This window comes from Pristiophorus japonicus, chromosome 11 (assembly GCF_044704955.1).
Source record: "Pristiophorus japonicus isolate sPriJap1 chromosome 11, sPriJap1.hap1, whole genome shotgun sequence".
In the NCBI taxonomy this organism is placed as follows: Eukaryota; Metazoa; Chordata; class Chondrichthyes; family Pristiophoridae; genus Pristiophorus; species Pristiophorus japonicus.
Genome location: NC_091987.1, coordinates 114,218,673 through 114,238,093, shown reverse-complemented (window position 1 = coordinate 114,238,093; position 19,421 = coordinate 114,218,673). Strand labels below are relative to the sequence as shown.

The window sequence follows — 19,421 nt, the reverse complement described above, 5'->3', positions numbered from 1 at the left end:
TACAGATACTCAGTTGGTAATCTCATGCCAGTAAGATGCCACTGACCTCGCAATCTGCCACAGTAATAGCTGAGTGCCTCCGCATGATGACCTCAGTGTGAGTAAGGTTGGAGAAGCTCTCTCCGGTGGCCTGCATGTGGTAGACATTTTGGCCTGAAAGACAATAGTGTGACTGAGGGCTAGGCTAGCAGTTGAGGAGTGTGTTCCCTGCAATATCAGCCAATGATCTTTCTACTATGTATCACATTATGTTACTGTGACAACAGCTGTAGCAACTCACAGCCAATTGATCTGTAGTCTGACCAAACATCACCCTGCAGTCCTTTGTCATTCATCCAAGCAGAAGACCTACATTAAAATTAGGTTTCAAGATTATGCATTGTTATTGGAAACATAATACAGTTCAGGAGTGTAGAAAGATAGCAAACTGACACAGGAGAACAACAAATACAGACACTGCAATGATTCCTAGATACTTTATAAGAGGAAGTATGCTTTTATTGGTTAACAAATAAAAGATTTTTGTTGTATTATTCAGTACCTAGTCCAAAGCCAGACACAAGATAGTCACTAGTTGTTAAACAGGAAATAAATAAATCAAATCACTCCTTTGTCACATCTAAACAGAAATCCAGCCACCGTTATACCATTTTTCTCCACATTCATTGCAAATGACAAATGTCATCATCTGTTCATCGGGATTTCCATTGCACACCCAACCTGGAATAAATAGTGTACCTCTGGCAATTGCTGTCACTGTACAGTTAAATTTTTCGCACCGTTTGCATCTGATTTTGTTTGTCTTTGTTCCTTCCAGACCATGGGGCAGCTGATGGTTCTGAAGCCCAGAGGTGGTGTACAATGCTCTTAGCTGTTTCAGCTCCTCACTTGCCATGTCCATCACTGACATCTCTGCAAACATCTGTGGAGTTACTTCCCCTGATAATATCTTCTGTCTTAAATGAGGATTTTTAGGGTTCTTTAAATTTGCAATCTTGCTTCGAATGCAAGCTTTGTACCGTTTATCATTTTTCACGTGTAATGTATATATGGATTGCTCGACTTCTTTGGCAACACTCTGCCACATTTCAATCACTGTCCCATCAGCTGTTTCTGAACCAATTAGGGCTTGGAAAAGAAGCTCTACACACTTAGACCGTACAGCCTGTATATCTATTGTATGTTGCTTTTTAGGAGCTGGATCATTGCTGATTACTACTGAACTGTTCCCTGTTGAAAGTTGCTTTTCATTGTGTGTTTCTTCAAGCAATTCATTTGTAGGGAGATTGTGAATGACATCAGTTCCCATCGTTATCTGAATGTCTTTGAATTGCCGTATAGGGTTTCTACAGGGCGACTCAATTCCATCTACCTCATATCCAGCCTTTATTTTTTCTTGAATGATTTTATTTGACTTCTCATTCTTTTCTTCGTCGGCAACACGGAGTCTGTCTTCTTGATATTTTTCCTGGAACCCACTGGTCCTGTAAAGCTTCTTCCATGCAGACAGTAGGTTCCGTGCCTTCCTTCTGGTATCTGCATCAGGGCAAGTTTTTAGAATTCTATATACAGCTTTAACAAGGTCGGTCTCCTGGAGTATTTCAGGGGTGACTGGAATACCCTCAAAATCATTCAAAAGATACTTTATATCCTGGATGCTGTTTTCTGAAATAAGTTTCTCAATCTGATGAGCTCTATAGGTCACCTCTTTCAGATCATTCATTGCAATACCTGCCAAATATCAAACAGGTAGACATTTATTATTTATGCTAATCTTATTCGTTCAATATGAAAAGTTCTGTTGGAAAATATATGATGTGAATGCTCAAATTAAAATCAACGCAGCGTAGTGGTTATGATACTGGACTAGTAATCTAGAGGCCTGGACTAATAATCCGGGGAGGTGAGTTCAAATCCCACCATGGCAGCTGGGGAATTTAAATTTATTTAATCAAATACATCTGGAATAAAAAGCTAGTATCAATAATGATGACCATGAAACTACCGGATTGTCAGAAAAACCCATTTGGTTCACTAATGTCCTTTAGGAAAGGAAATCTACTGTCCTTGCCAATTCTGACCTATATGTGACTCCAGACCCACAGCAATGTGGTTGGCTCTTAACTGCCCTCTGAAATGGCCTAGCGAGCCACTCAGTTGTATCAAACTGCTACAACAAAGTCAGCACTGTGGGAGTATCTTCACCACAAGGATTGCAGCAGTTCAAGGACCACCACCTTCTCAAGGGCAATTAAGGATGGGCAATAATGCCGGCCTTGCCAGTGATGCTCACATCCCGTGAATGAATACATTTTAAAAACCTCTCCTGTTTCCAACTGTCCCCAAACGCCGGACACAGTTACCAATTGAAAACACGAAAGAGGAATATGAGTAAATAAGAAAACAGATTGTCCCAGAATGTGCTGGAGGGGCACCTCACGGTGAGCACCATGAGTTGAAATTCTTTCCTCATCCTTCAGCTCCAATTATTTTTGCACTGTTAACTGCTGAAAGTGTGAGTTGATGATGGCACAGCGAGGTCAACAGGGCATCTGGGACCTTGGTGAAAGATAGACTCTCCTTAACCAATTAAATTTAAGGACAAAGAAAGAAACACATTGAATGATGGAGAAGGAAATAGGGTGAATTAGAGTCAAATTAGATACAGCAAGAGAAATAAAGAGGGAAAGAAAGGTTGGATTAAGAGAGAGAAAAGAGAAAGGAAAAATTAGAATTTTAATTTTTTTTTTAAAACCTCGAGGAACAATTTACTACCTGCGTGAGTGAGCCTCCACAGTTTCAATTGTTCCCTTTCTGGGTCTCCACCATTGAGTGGCATGTCAGCACCATAAATCATCCCATTAACAGAGACCTTACACTGTGAAATAGCAGCCCTAACTTTATGCGGCGAGTTTAATTCGTATTTACGGCGCAAATCGAGCAATTTCTTCACACTCATGGGGTGGCTGACGGTTAGCTCCCGCTTTTGTCAGAGCAATTTGTAGTGATTTGCAATTCACGGCGTATCTTTTTCTTGCCACAAACCTCTGGGCTTTTTTTTTTACACACTAATAATGGCATGTGCTGTGAACGTGGCATTAACTTTTCCACAATTTTTGGGCTAATGTTAAGAATGGGATAATCAGGATCCTTTTAAATATGGAAAGGAACAATAAAGTATTTTGTAAGTATGTAAGTAATACAAGGATTTTTAGAAGGTTTGTGGGACCCCTGAGAGGAGAGGTTTGTCAATTTGTAAATAATAATCAAAAATTGCATAGGTAAATATTTTGCCTATGTCTTGACTAAAGAGAAAGATGGTGGAGAGGAGGTGGTGCCTGAACTGTTGGATTACTCCTATTAAAGAATATGAACATGCCACAAAAAAAGAACTTGGTTAAAAAAGCCTTACAGCTTTTACTGACTAGCATGAAAAGTGGGTTCCTCAACATGAGCCATTAAATGCAGCTGTCAAGTTCCTGATTTCACCTGGGCAATTTGAAAGAGTTGCTGCGTGGGGAATAAGTGCTAATCCACAATGAGGGAGAAACAAATAAATAGGCTGGTGAGTACTGTGGGACACTGTCACGTAATTGTGATAAGGTGACATAAAACAGCACTGGTAGAGAGCTGCAACAATGATTGCCTGCCCCCCTTTAGGTAGGTTTTAAGGAGCGTCTTAAAGGACGAGAGAGGGGTAGAGAGGTTTAGGGAGGGAATTTCAGAGCTTGGGGCCTAGGCAGCTGAAGGCATAGCTGCCATTGGTGGAGCAATGAAAATCTGGGATGTGTAAGAGGCCAGAATACAAACTCCGTACCCTTACCACTGTTTCCATCCCTTCTCTGGCCACTCTCAGGTTGAACCAGACTGTTTACAACATTCTATTCGTCTCCGAGCTGAACTTCCTCTCCATATCCTCTCTATCACACAGACCACCTACTTCCAGCTATATAACACTGCTCCTGCCCATCTGCTGCTCCAGTGCCTCCAACTTTAAATTCTCATCTTCATGTTTAAATCCCTTTATGGCCTTGACCCTCCCCATCTCTGTAGCCCTACAACCCCACCCCCCCAACCACACCAAGAACTTTCCGTTCCCCTGATTCTGGCCTTTTGTTTTCCTTCTTTGCTATATCCCACCATCGGCGGCCGTGCCTTAAGATGTTTTCCCCCCCTTGCTTTGGAATTCCCAATCTAAACCCCTCTGCCTCTCTACATCCCTCTATTCCTTAACATCCAGGTCCTTGACCAAGTTTTGGTTACCCCATCAAATAGCTCCTTCTGTGGCTTGGTGCACATTTTTGTTTGTTTCTGCTGCTACAAAGTGCTTTGGGACATTTTTCTACGTTAAAGATGCTATGTTAATGCAAGCAGTTGTTGTTAACTTAGCTAGTCTTGTGTTTAGAACAATTCTAAGTAATGAGTGTTATTTAAAGATTTGAAGAATTATAAAACTCTATTGTTATGATGTTTCACATTTGGGAGTTTGAGGAATGCCTCATTCGTTTGAACAGTAAGCTTTACAGATATTATTTATATAACATATCGAGCATGTTGGAGCTCCCCCCAATGGCCTAAACTATAAAGGCAATGCCATACGAAACAGAATGCTCCAGAATCAATTCAATCCTTACTGTGTTAGCTGACCATCAGCTTGATGCTGCAAATGCCCTGAGTGCCCCATTCTAGGGAACGGAAACATCAACGTGTCCTCTTCTCTTGATTGCTATACAGTGACTTATGCCCAAAGTATGCACATAGACTCCAGGTGAGATTTGACTTGGCTATGACTCCTTTCGTGGCAAATAGCCTGCTATCGAGGCTCACATGCAGCCCCGAGTGGTCCGCGTCCAACTTCTTAGAGGGACAAGTGGCGTATAGTCATACGAGATTGAGTAATAACATGGATGAGGTAGTGAAGGGCGGCTGACACCCCTGGAATTACACCTCGGTAAGAATCAGTCCCAACATGAGACGAACGGAGAAAATTGAAGGAAGAAATATGCCTGATATACGCTGACCTCTGGGAAATATTGCACCGTGTTTTCAGAGTTTTACCTTAGTTTTAGTCAAACTATAATATTTATAGCCCTAGTGTGATGGATGACACAATGAGAGCATTACATAGCTGAGCTCTCAATGTGCCCCAGCGCACTGTAAGCCTGAACACACATTGTACAGTCTATTTGCAAGACATGTTACCATGGCAACAATGCCCCCTGAAGGTAAACACAAAGCAGCTGATCTTTTGCACAATCTAGTTTTTATTCCCTTGCGGATGCTGCTGACTGTCAGGCTTCTGAACTATCAGGATCTTATCGCAAGAAGGGGGAATTGACCACATGACCCTTCTCTCTCACCCCCACCCACCCTCTGGTCGTGAAACACCAGCAGTCATCCCACACCACCAGCAATTCTGCCAAAGAGAAAATGCGAGTTATAATTAAAGTCAATATTAATGCCAGAGGTGTTCAAAGTGCCCGATAGAAAGATAGGGTGTTGTTCCTCGTGTTTGCATTGAACTTCATTGGAACAGAGGTGAAGACCAAATAAAAAGAGTGGGGGGGGGGGGGGTGGAATTTAAGTTGCAAGTAAAAGAGAGCTCAGGTCACACCTGGGAGTCAGAATAGTAGTGTTTCGCAAAGTAGCCGCCTAATCTGCATTTGCTTTCCCCAGTGTAGAGGAGGATGCACCATACACGTACATTGCTGGAGTGTTTGGGAACCTAGTCAGTGGTGTATGAGGAAGTGAATAGACAGGTGTTGCACCTCCTGCGTTTACATGGGAAGGGGACCGCTGGTCAGGGTGACAGAAGAGTGAACGAGGCTGCCACTGAAGGTACAGTCCCTTCGGAAGGCAGAGAGGGGCGGGGAAGATGTGTTTGATGGTGGGATCACGTTGGAAATGGCAGAAGATGATATGTTGGAAGACAAAGCTGCTGGGGGTAAAAACAGAAAATGCTGGAAATCTCAGCAGGTCAGGCTGCATCTGTGGAGGAAGCAGAGTTAACGTTGGAGTTAATGCTGCTGGGGTGGAAGGTGAGACATGCGAGGGTAGAAGCACAGGAAATGGGATGGCTGAGGAAAAGGAAGGGGATTTAAGAATTACTCATGTGGAAGGTGGCATCATCAGAGCAGATGCGATGGAGAAGGAGAAACTGGGAGAAAAGAATGGAGTCCTTACAGGAAATGGTGTAGGAAGGAGTATAAGTAGGTCACTGTGACTCTCAGTAGGCTTGTAATACACATCTCTGGAAAGCCCATTCCTGGAGACAGAGAAATCCAGGAAGGGAAAGGAAAAGTCCACATAAAGGGATGGGATGGCTGTAAATTTGAAACACAGTTAATAAAATTCTCCAGATCAGGATGAGAGCAGGAAACAGCACCAACACAGTCATCAATGTAATGGAAAAAGAGGTCAGGGAGTTCAAAACTGCAACGGACTGAATCTGTGAAGCATGATAGTTACCTCTGAAGCCACTGGATGGTCAGAGATGAGAAAATGTTTTAAAAATTCGCACTTGGAACTCAACTTATAAAGTCCTTTTCAATTGTTGTTGCCTGAACACAAAATGCATCACACTTGGAACTCACCCATGCAATCCACTGGCTATAATTACCGTGTGAACTGGAACAACATCAAATAAAATGCAAAGTAAAGTCCAGAAGATGGATTGAGGGACGTATAAATGGGATTTAATTTTGCAGCAAAGAGCATCATTGAAATTTTGACACTCACTGAAGTATGCAAAAGGTTGAGTTTGTAGTTTTAAAGAGGCAACATTTTCATGAAAAACCGTCTTGCAAATCCTCTTCTGTTGCTTGGGAAAGTAACACAATTATTTAAAATGGCTGGAAACGTACTGTACCACTTACATATTATCATGATGAAAATGATACTGAGGTCTATCCCCTCCCACCCCGATTATCATGCAAAACCGCCATTTAACACACATTTTCTCTCATGTTCTTGGTAGTGCCATTGTGTTTCTCTTTCAACACATAGTCAAAGGTCATATAATTTGTCACATGGAGGGTTTCTGTCTGACCTCAGTGCCAAGGTACAGGCAATTTACAACTGCACTGGCTGACTAAACTATTTGTTTGCATTGGAGAAATCTGCTAATTGAAACAGTTGAAATAAGTCAGTAACCCTCCATGGATACCACTTTAGACTACAAACGGTGATCATCATTTGCTCTGCAGTCAAAATGGTGAAGGGGCCTTGGGCTGCAGACATGTGTTATAAGGCAATAAAGTTATTGGCTTCTAAATGCTACTATCAGTGCAGCTATACGGTAAAGTTATCTGGGTGGTTTTCAGTAGACAATCAAATCATTACCATCGTGTAACTCATGAAACGTTTGGTTTTAAGAAACAATATTAACTCTGACATTGTGGATCAGATACAAAACAGTCAGAACATGATAAACTGAGGTCTAAGATATTAATCTGTTTGAAATTGCTCACTCTGAATGGGTTAATGCCTCCACTGAAATAGCAGCGAGAAGAATTTCAATCGAATTAAGCACTTGCCCGCTCCTATGCCGCAGTGTAATTTATGAACAATTATATTAATTAAAAAGCTTGAATCAGCACATTAATAGGTGGGAAGCGAGAAAGATAGTGTGGAAAACATGTACAAAATTGGGAAATCCATGTTAGTTTAATGTTGGCGCATAGCAATTTCAGCTTTGCACGAATGCTAAAACCTGGGTAGTGTAAATTGGGTATTACGGTCCAAACTGAATCCAACACGAAGCACACTGAGACTTCGTCTTCTTCCATTCAGCCAAGCTCCAAAGTGAAGTAAAATTAGACTCCTTTCTCCAGGGTTCAGCAAGGCAGATGCACAGAACTCGAAGGCAATGCTGATTATTGATCAGCCAGCCAAGCTCAAGACTGGAATCTGCAGGTCACTGGGAGTCTTCCCACTCAGCTCCAGCTGACCCTGCAATGTGTCTGAACAGCAGGAATCTTATCAGTGGTCTGAGCTGGTAACTGGTTCTAGCTGGTTCAACTCCCTAAGGCTTGGGGCATGCAGCGCCAATGCAAAGTGAAACCACTTCGCTCCAAAAGGTACAGCTGTGGTGTAAATGAACCCAAATAACACAGAAACATCATGGCAGCCCCACTCTGGAGATTTGAGCACATAATCCAGGTTGACACTTCAGTGCAGTACTGAGGGAGAACTGTTGGAGGTGTCGTCTTTTGGATGAGACCTTAAAACGAGGCCCGTCTGCCCTCTCAGGTGGACGTAAATGATCCCATAGTACTATTACAAATAAGAGTGGGGAGTTCTTCCAAAGTGAAGTCAAATTAGTCGCCCTCCTCCAGGGTTCACCAAGAATTCCAAGGCAATGCTGATTATTGATCAGATAGCCAAGCTCATTAATGAAACAGACTGGCCAATGGGAGTCTTCCCACTCAGCTCCATCTGATCCACTGAGGTGTCCTGTCCAAAATTTAACCCCCAATATCCTTGCGGGGGCATGCTAGTGCTGTTAGGGAGGGTTTAAACTAGCTTGGCAGGGGGATGGGAACCTGAGAGTAGGTTCAGAAATGAGAGAAGCAAAGCTGGAAATGGAAGGCAGAAAATTAGTAAGCAAGTTTGGAATGCAGAGGAAACAAAGGCTAGAAAATAGACAACAAGGGAGCTTGGCAGTGCTAAATGGTATACACTTCAATGCAAGGAGTCTGGGAAATAAGGCAGATGAGCGTAGGGCACAACATGGGAGCATGATAGTTTAGCTATTACTGAGACATGGCTAAAAGGGCAGGAATGACAGCTCAACATTTCTGGTTAAGGGTTTTCAGATGGTATAGAGAGGGGGGATAGAAAAAAGGTGGGGGGGTCGCAGTATTGATTAAAGAAACAATTACAGCTGAGAGGAGGGTTGATATGTTAGAAGGATAATCAAATGAGGCCATTTGGGTTGAATTGAAGTACAAAAAAGGGGTGAATACACTGCTGAGAGTGTACTATAGACCCCCAAACAATCAGGAGGAGATTGAAGAGCAAAAATGTAGGCACATTTCTTAGAAGTACAAAAACTATAGGGCAGTAATTGTAGGGAATTTCAACTACCCTAATATTAACTGGGATAGAATTAGTGTGAAGGGTATAGAAGGTGCAGAATTCCTAAAATGCATTCAGGAGAACCTTTTTAGCCAGTATGTAACAAGCTCAACAAGGGAGGGGACAGTTCTGGACTTCGTTTTAGGGAATGAAGTTGGGCAGGTGGAAGGGGTATCAATGGGAGAGCATTTTGGTGCTAGTGATCATAATTCAGTTAGATTTAGGGTAGTTATGGAAAAGGACAAAGATACACCAGGAATAAAAGTTCTCAATTGGGCAAAAGCCAATTTTACTAAGCTGAGATGTGATTTAGCCAAAGTGGATGGAAACAGCTGCTTGAGGTACATCAGTGTCAGAGCATTGGGAGGCACTCAAGGATGTTAAAGAAAAAAAGGGAGGCTTATGACAAATACTGAGGATTCAATACTGCAGAAACCCTAGTAGAGTATAGAAAATGCAGGGGTGAAATTAAAAAGAAAATGAGGAAAGCAAAGAGAAAGTATGAAAAAATATTGGCAAGTAAAATCAAGGATAACCCAAAGATGTTTTATAAATACATTAAGAGCAAGAGGATAACTAAAGAAAGAGTAGGGCATATTAGAGACCATGAAGGTAATCTGTGCGTGGACATGGCAATATGTGGGTATATATCAATGATTTAGACTTGAATGTAGGGAGTATGATTAAGAAGTTTTCATATGATATAAAAACTGGCCGTGTGTTTGATAATGAAGAAGAAAGCTGTAGACTGCAGGAAGATATCAATTAACTGGTCAGGTGGATAGAACAGTTGCAAATGGAATTCAATCCGGGGAAGTGTGAGGTAATGTATTTGGGGAGTGCTAACAAGGCAAGGGAATACACAATAAATGGTAGGACACTGAGAAGTGTAGAAGAACAGAGGGACCTTGGAGTGCGTGCTCACAGATCCCTGAAGGTAGCAGGACAGGTAGATAAGGTGGTTAAGAAGGCGTACAGGATACTTGCCTTTATTAGTCGAGACACAGAATATAAGAGCAGGGAGGTTATGCTGAACTGTATAAAATACTAGTTAGGCCACAGCTAGAGTACTTCATGCAGTTCTGGTGACCACATTACAGAAAAGATGTGATTGCACTAGAGAGGGTACAGAGATTTATGAGGATATTGCCTGGACTGGAGAATTTTAGCTGAGGAAAGATTGGATAGGCTGGGATTGTCTTCTTTTAATAGAGGAGGCTGAGGGGAGACTTATTGAGGTGTTATAAAATAATGGGGAGGCCTAGATAGAGTGGATAGGAAGGACGTATTTCCCTTAACAGAGGTGTCAACAACCAAGGGCACCGATTTAAAGTAATTGGTAGGAGGTTTGGAGTGGGTCAGAGGGGAGATTTTTTTCACCCAGAGGGTGGTGGGGGCCTGGAACATACTGCTTGAAAGGGTGATAGGGGCAGAAACCCTCCTCACATTTAAAAAGTACTTGGATATGCACTTGAGGTGCAGTAACCAACAAGGCTATGGACCAAGAGCTCGAAAGTGGGATTAGGCTGGATAGCTCATTGTTGGCTGGCATGGACACAATGGGCCGAATGGCCTCCTTCCGTGTTGTAAATTTCTAAGATTCTCAACTGACATCATAAAAACAGATTATCTGGTCATTATCACATTGCTGCTTGTGGAAGTTCAATCCGAAGAAGTGTGAGGTAATGTGTTTGGGGAGTGCTAACAAGGCAAGGAAATACACAATAAATGGTAGGACACTGAGAAGTGTAGAAGGACAGAGGGACCTTGGAGTGCGTGCTCATAGATCCCTGAAGGTAGCAGGACAGGTAGATAAGGTGGTTAAGAAGGCGTACAGGATACTTGCCTTTATTAGCCGAGACACTGAATATAAGAGCAGGGAGGTTATGCTTGAACTGTATAAAATACTAGTTAGGCCACAGCTAGAGTACTGCATGCAGTTCTGGCCACCACATTACAGGAAAGATGTGATTGCACTAGAGAGGGTACAGAGATTTATGAGGATATTGCCTGGACTTGTTGGTTACTGCACCTCAAGTGCATATCCAAGTACTTTTTAAATGTGGGGAGGGTTTCTGCCTCTACCACCCTTTCAAGCTGTATGTTCCAGGCCCCCACCACCCTCTGGGTGAAAAAAATCTCCCCTCTAACCATCTCCAAACCTCCTACCAATTACTTTAAATCTGTGCACAAATTGGCTGCTGCATTTCCGACATTACAATAGTGACTACACTTTTTTTTAAAGTACTTAATTGGCAGTCAAGCACCTTGAGATATCCTGAGGTTGTTAAAGCTGCTATATACATTGAAGTTCTTTATTTCTTTTATCTTTACGCACATTCCCTCCTTCCTCATTTTCCTCCAAAATTATAATTTTGAAATGGGAATGCATACAAACTGATGTGGGTTTATTTACTCCCCACCTACTGAAAATTGCCTATTGACTGAGCCATGACCCTGGACACAATCCACCACAGGTTCAGCAGCTGCTGCTCTTCCCAGCCTGCAGGTGGCACTGCTGCAGGAGAACCCTCACTGAGATCCGGCGGCAGCGGCAGCGACAGCTCTCACTCGGCCTCCGCCGGGCTCAGCCGCGGTAACGGCAAGCCGGATCGCGAGTACCAAGTCACAGTAATGGAGCGGAAAGGCTAAAAAGCGCGAACCGCGCATCAGTATCGGCCGCCTTTAGTTAGAGAAAACAAAACGGTACCGACCCGCTGACAACCGCTCGCAGCCTCAGCGGACCCGGAGCACCGCCTGCACCAACCGCCGTCCGCCACCGACCGAGTCCTGTCTCGGGCGTGTGCCAAGTGTTCCACCGGGTGGCGCTGCAGCACCGACTGAAGCTGCTGAAAATAACACAACCTGCAACCAAAGAATGCAAACTACAGGCAGCACATGCTAGAACCCGCAACCAAAGTCTGCAAACTCAAACCTACAACCAAAGTCTGCAAACTAGAGTCAGCACAAACTAAATCCTACAAACAAACACAGCAAACTATAGAGTCAGTACATATTAGAACCTGTAAATTACAACCTGCACAAACTAGAACCCATAACCCCACTCTGCAGTGAGGGGTTTCTTGTACGGGCTGCTTCTGCACACTCTCCACTTCCTTGCTCTCGTCTTCTGTCTGGACATGCCCTGGCATTCCATCTTGCTGGCTGGCGGAGGCGGGGGTCCCCAGTTTAGGGCTCTACGCGGGAGTCCTCCCCTGTTCCATTGGCGATCTGGCTTGGAGAGTGTTGACCCGTGCAATAGATTTTTAAGTTGATTCATAGATTCCCAGGTCACCTGTAACTTTTCCAGCCTGGATGAGTCTGTTTTTAACGTAATCATGGCATGTGAGAGTTTGTAGCATCTATTCCACTATTTGATGAGGCTGTTCCTCAATGTTTGGCTGCACTTCAGTTCCACACTCCACCCAGTGCGGAGGGGGGCGGCAAGTTGGAGGATCATGGGCTATATTTTATACTTTTGTGCAGATCGCCCAAAAATGGGCATTATTTCCGGCGCAAGCAGTAAAAATGGGTTTTCAGATCGCCGACTTGTCGCCCATTCTCAAAGCCTCTAGTTTCCATTTTTGAAATTGGGCATTACTACGAGCGATATGAAATGGGCGTTAGCATTCAATCTCTCTGACCTTCTGCCATAAAGTGTCGCCTTCCTTAGCAACGGCATGGCAACGCTCGATTCCCGCGATTCATAGAAACATAGAAAATAGGTGCAGGAGTAGGCCATTTGGCCCTTCGAGCCTGCACCGCCATTCAATAAGATCATGGCTGATCATTCACCTCAGTATCTCTTTCCTGCTTTCTATCCATACCCCTTGATCCCCTTAGCTGTAAGGGCCATATCTAACTCCCTCTTGAATATATCCAGTGAACTGGCATCAACAACAATCTGCGGCAGGGAATTCCACAGGTTAACAACTCTCTGAGTGAAGAAGTTTCTCCTCATATCAGTCCTAAATAGCCTACCCCTTACCTTAAGACTATGTCCCCTGGTTCTGGACTTCCCCTCATCGGGAACATTCTTCCCGCATCTAACCTGTCCAGTCCTGTCAGAATCTTATACGTTTCTATGAGATCCCCTCTCATCCTTCTAAACTCCAGTGAATAAAGGCCCAGTTGATCCAGTCTCTTCTCATATGACAGTCCAGCTATCCCTGGAATCAATCTGGTGAACCTTCGCTGCACTCCCTCAATAGCAAGAACGTCCTTCCTTAGATTAGGAGACCAAAACTGAACACAATATTCCAGGTGAGGCCTCACTAAGGCCTTGTACAACTGCAGTAAGACCTTCTTGCTCCTATATTCAAATCCCCTAGCTATGAAGGCAAACACACCATTTACCTTCGTCACCGCCTGCTGTACCTGCATGCCAACTTTCAATGACTGATGAACCATGACACCCAGGCCTTGTTGCACCTCCCCTTTTCCTAATCTGCCGCCATTCAGATAATATTCTGCCTTTGTGTTTTTGCCCCCAAAATGGATAACCTCACATTTATCCACATTATACTGCATCTGCCATGCATTTGCCCACTCACCTAACCTGTCCAAGTCACCCTGCAGCCTCTTAGCATCCTCCTCACAGCTCACACCGCCACCCAGTTTAGTGCCATCTGCAAACTTGGAGATATTACACTCAATTCCTTCATCTAAATCATGTATGTATATTGCAAAGAGCTGGGGTCCCAGCACTGAGCCCTGCGGCACTCCACTAGTCACTGCTTGCCAGTCTGAAAAGGACCCATTTATCCCAACTCTCTGCTTCCTGTCTGCCAACCAGTTCTCTATCCACGTCAGTACATTATCCCCAATACCATGCACTTTGATTTTGCACATCAATCTCTTGTGCGGGACCTTGTCAAAAGCCTTTTGAAAGTCCAAATATACCACATCCACTGGTTCTCCCTTGTCCACTCTGCTAGTTACATCCTCAAAAAATTCCAGAAGATTTGTCAAGCATGATTTCCCTTTCATAAATCCTTGCTGACTTGGACCGATCCTGTCGCTGCTTTCCAAATGCGCTGCTATTTCATCTTAATGATTGATTCCAACATTTTCCCCACGCCTGATGTCAGGCTAACCGGTCTATAATTACCCGTTTTCTCTCTCCCTCCTTTTTAAAAAAAGTGGTGTTACATTAGCTACCCTCCAGTCCATAGGAACTGATCCAGAGTCGATAGACTGTTGGAAAATGATCACCAATGCATCCACTATTTCTAGGGCCACTTCCTTAAGTACTCTGAAATACAGACGATCAGGCCCCAGGGATTTATCGGCCTTCAATCCCGTCAATTTCCCTAACACAATTTCCCGCCTAATAAGGATATCCTTCAGTTCCTCCTTGTCACTAGACCCACTGTCCCCTAGTACATTCGGAAGGTTATTTGTGTCTTCCCTCATGAAGACAGAACCGAAGTATTTGTTCAATTGGTCTGCTATTTCATTGTTCCCCATTCAGGAGAGAGAGGGAGCAGAGAGGGACTGAAAGTGTGTGTGGGTGTGGTGTGTGCTTGTTTGGATGTTGTGGGAGGCACGAGGGAGATTCACCAGCAGCAAAAAGCCTACTAAGTACCAAGAACATATTTGGCACCGAGTTTTTGTCCAACAAATAATACATAACTTGGAAGGGATGGAGGAGGCCCTGGAGCTGTTAGCCAGGAACACTGGTGGCAGAGGGCTCCCAGTGGTCCCAGAGCGCGGAACAGCACCCCAAGGTGCCGCACCCCCATTGCCAACATCTTGCTTCTGGATCGGAGCATGCCATGTCTGCTGGTACGCTTGAGGCATTCAGTGACTGGTGGGCACCACAGGGACTGTAGTGCATGGTAGACACAGGGAATAATATTATTATTTAATTTGACAGAATTCCTTTGTGTTATTTATATTTGGGATTTTATTGTTTGCGTCCCTTTAAAAAGGGGGCATTTTTTGTTAATTTTGATTTTTGATTGGTGCAACCTGGGTCACCCTCACTGACCAATCAGAAGAGTAGAACCCATAACAATGGTTGACAAATTAGAATCTGTAGCTATGGGCTGCGAACAGGAACTGCAAATACTATAATCAGAATCTACAAATACATATAACATGATGGAAGCAGTATCGGAAAATAACAGTTTTTTATGGGCTAGTTGGTTAACACCTGCAGAAGCCCATTAATTTGCGAAAGGGTTTCCAAACCAACTCAGTTCGAGTTTCTTTTTGCCCGATAGAGAGTCCACTCTCTCCTTTTAGGGACACATGCCACTTAACCAAGTCCAGAGAACTTGGATGCAAGTTGTCAAGAGCTGAGATTTAGGGACCCTCCCAATTGTGTGCAGTGGTACTACTGGAATTGTGGCTAAAACCATGCAGTTTACCGACACAGAGAACTTATAAGCTCTCTGCGATTAGCTCCAATTGGGCTTGCAGGGTTATCTGTAGCTGAGTGGCTAGTTGACCAGTCCATCCTACTGATTCCATTAATGATTGTGGCTAGCCAATTAATAAACAACAACCTGGAATTCTGTAAATCTGTGTGGCTCAGATATCAGATTCACACAAAATTGAAATAAAAGCGGAAAATGCTGGAAATACTCAGCGGGTCAGGCAGCATCTGTGGAGAGAGAAACAGAGTTAACGTTTCAGGTCAATGACCATTCGTCAGAACACAGAAATGACTTGGTTCCCATATTCCATCACCAGGCATGTCATTTTGGAACACACTTTAAATACAGACCCCACCGCTTATAGCGAGCACGTGGATGTTAACACGATTAACCGGCTATAAGCATCGAAATGGTGTATGATCTTTTCGAGAGACCGAGAGAGAATGGGAATAGGAAATGACCGAGGCTGGGATTGAAATGACCGTTTTGCCACAGGAGGTGCTTCCCTTCACAGAAGGTGAGATTCCTTTCAAAGCGAGCACACTGCCCTGTGTTTCACCACATTCCTGTGGAACTGATCACTCTGTTCGCCTCCAACATCGGGAGAAACACCGCCTCCTATATTACTGGCAGATCAATAAACTCTACAACCTGCTGTCAGGATTGGCATCAGGCTGATTTACCATCCTCTGCTGAAAGTAACTGTACCTGCTCCCCGACAGCCTCAACAGCAAGGATCCAGCCAGCACAACATGGCGGCTGGCCTTTAAAATCTAAAGTTATTCCCTGCAATTGGCTGTGCCCCCAATCCCAGGCACTGCACGTATAGTTAATCACAATATTTAAATTACCACCAGGCACAAGATATTGGCCCCGCCACTCACTTCAGGTCAGGTCGCTCTTCTGGTGCACTCCACTGCATTAGCACTAGAAATGCTACCTTCAATGCAATCTTGAAGCCCTCGTGACACTGGTATTTTTCTTTTTTGTTCGTATATTTTGTGTGTGGCATCTGTGATGGATATCTGAAGTGTGATGGGTAGGAAGCGTGTGCCGATATGAAATTTGTTTTTAATAGGGCAGATAGCGATGTAGCATTGGGGAGAACTGGAAGAGCTGCCTGAGACAGCAAGGGCTCATGTAAATAATGTGTTCTTGTTTGGAAATACAGCATATTATTTCTTGATGAACCAGAGAGCTGGCCACAGGCTTCTGCTACTGCTGCTAGGCAAAACTGAACCTGAAACTACCACCTTCCTTGTCCTTTCTTCCTCCCTCCTTCCATACACAAAGTTTTCTAATGTCTCATGTAGGGGAGGACGAAAACCCCCTCATTTTACCCAGAAGGAAAAGGGCTGTGGGATCGGTCTGTGCTGTGAATTGAAACCGATACGGTTTGACCTTGGCAGAGCAGTGATTGGACGGGGGAGGACACTGGAGGGCCAATGGTGGGACAGAGTCAGCCCGAAGCATGTGGCTTTCAAGCCAATGGGAGAGCACTTGCTCGAAAACTGTGGGACTGACCCATAGCCATTATCGGGCTATTGTCTTCCCCATGTTTACACTATGGAAGGAAATTATGCAGACCTTTTGAAAACTAGGGAACCCAAAACAAACCAAGGGCCTACACAATGGCTACAGGAGGCCAATCCAATTAACACCTACTCAAACCTTGAGTAGGTTAGAAAACCTGAATTGGAGGAAAATTATGCAGACCTTCAGAAACCAGGGAACCCAAAGCAACCCAAGGGCCTACACAATGGCTACAGGAGGCCAACGCAATCAACACTCATTCAAACCTTGAGTAGGTTAACATCAGTGGAAAAAACCCGCAATAATCTAAAACTGCTGCATTTTTCAAAATCACAAAGCCCACCAATGGGAAGAATCGATTTCAGCAGGAGAGGTGGACTGGATAATCTGGCTATAAAAAGGGGTTTCTGACGTAGTGTGTGTGGTTCCCTGCCCTCGTGATCCAACAACCAGCAAGCCCCTCGACACTGAAGGAAAACCAGTGTCCAAAGACACTGAAGATAGAAGAAACAAACCACCAGACTGCAGAAGGCACAGTAGTGAGTATAACCTCTGGTTCCCAGAACTCTCAACTCAGTTAGGCCAGGAAAGGTGAGAGGTTGGGCATTGTACTGCTAAACTTGTCTAAATATTTGCGTTGTGTCCGTTTAGTGGGATTTAGGGGGATTGTTTTGTTGGTGTATTGCTGTTTGTTGAGATACACCTTGTCAAATAAATTGGAAGCCTTAAGTTCCTCTTGGAATCACCTTGTCTCATATCTATTGTATTACATCTCCTGATCGTGAGTCTTATGTCAGAACAGTGTAAAGGAAGCTAGGAGCACCTCGAAAATGCTCAATTGTGTGTCACAGGCTAGGGAAGAAGGGGATAGGAGTGTTTGACACAGATGCCTCACAGGCAAGGCATAAGCTGTGGGGACGCACGAGTCTCAAAATCCCCCTTCATAAGCTGTGGACACAGTCTCTCCAGGGGTGCTCTTGCAGCACTCAGGGTACCTCACAGGCCAGGCATAAGCTGTGAGGGCAGAAGCCCAGAGAGAGACACCCAAGGTATAACAACACTCCCTGAAAACCCCTTACACTCAAAAACATAGAGGAAAATCATAATATAAGGTTACATATTTAAACCCAAATAGTGTATGACGAAAGTAAGATTAATGGTATGTTGAGTGAGAATTTACAAACAGGCCCAAAACAAAGAAACATTTCTGCGATGGGTCATACTTGAGATAAAGGATTATCCACGTGGCCCCAGAACTGCAACCATAAATCCTATTTCTATGCTTACAAAATCACAATTACACAGCTGCAGGCACTGGGAGTGTGATCTTACAAATCACTGGGTTCTGGCAACTAGATGATGGCACACTCCACTCACAATTAATTAATTTTGTGAAGCATTCTGAGATGTTTTGACATGATAAGGTGCCATAGAAATGCAAGTATGTATTTCTTTAGTTAAATAGATGTGTTTTTTTTGTCTCTATCAAACCTATCACTTTGCAGCTGTAATGGGTAGGACCACCATAACCCAAATTCTGCCTCGTTTTAGCTGTTGAACACACGGCAGTGAGTTTTATTTTACAATTTAATCAAAATATAACAGCACAAAACTTGATACAGTGTTGTCGTCATATCAGGAGAGTTTTCGGATAGTCTCCATTCCTGAAAATCTAGAATCATATATTGACATGGCACAGAAGGAGGCCATTCGGCCCATCATGCCTGTGCTGGCTCTTTGAAAGAGCTATCCAATTAGTGCCACTCCCCTGCTCTTTTCCTATAGCCTTGCAAATTTTCCTCCTTCAAGTATTTATCCAATTCGCTTTTGAAAGTTATTATTGAATCTGCTTCCACCACCCTTTCAGGAAGTTCATTCCAGATCATAACTGTTGTGTATGGAGAAAGAGTCAGATTGAACACTGTGAGCTCAAAGTAAAGTGTGACCTTAGTCTTTTATTGCAGGTCTCCAGAGTGCCTCTCCAACCTGTGAAGCCTCCTTAAATACCTGTGCTCCCAAGGGATTATGGGATTCCTTGGGACTCCAGGGGATGAGCCCACTGGTGGCTGTACAGAGTAAATACAAGTATACATATATAACAACACTCCCCCCCAAAGTCAATAGTGTAACTATTTACAATGTGAGTCGATCTGGGGCCCTTCTTGCCCTGGTTGATCATCTCGGTGTGAAAGCTGGTTTGGTGAATCATTTGTTGGGCCCTCGCTGGGCTGCTGTGCAGCTGGCCTTGCTGGGCTGCCTGGTGTGTTGGGCCCTGCTGGGCTGCTGTGGATAATGGGTTCTGCTTCGTGGTCAACCGTGATGCCGGTTGCCACTGGTGTGTATGTTGGGGGATCAAAAAAGGTAGGGTCCAAGATGGGTTGCTCAGGATAGTCTGTGAATCTTGAGTTTGATTTGGTCCAAGTGTTT

General features: G+C 43.9%; 1 protein-coding gene across 1 annotated transcript; it reads right to left on the bottom strand.

Moving 5' to 3' along the window:
- Positions 1-532: 532 nt before the first annotated feature.
- LOC139275832 (transcription elongation factor A N-terminal and central domain-containing protein) lies at positions 533-11,871 on the bottom strand. Its single transcript, XM_070893042.1, has 2 exons — positions 11,793-11,871; positions 533-1,731 (listed from the first exon to the last, which is right to left on the bottom strand). The coding sequence occupies exon 2, from the start codon at positions 1,721-1,723 to the stop codon at positions 620-622; it is 1,104 nt and encodes a 367-aa protein (XP_070749143.1). The 5' UTR covers positions 1,724-1,731; positions 11,793-11,871; the 3' UTR covers positions 533-619.
- Between the last annotated feature and the right edge of the window lie 7,550 nt (positions 11,872-19,421).

Coding starts and splice junctions, on each gene's coding strand:
- LOC139275832 (XM_070893042.1), bottom strand. CDS start 1,723: ATGAATGATCTGAAAGAGGTGACCTATAGAGCTCATCAGATTGAGAAA.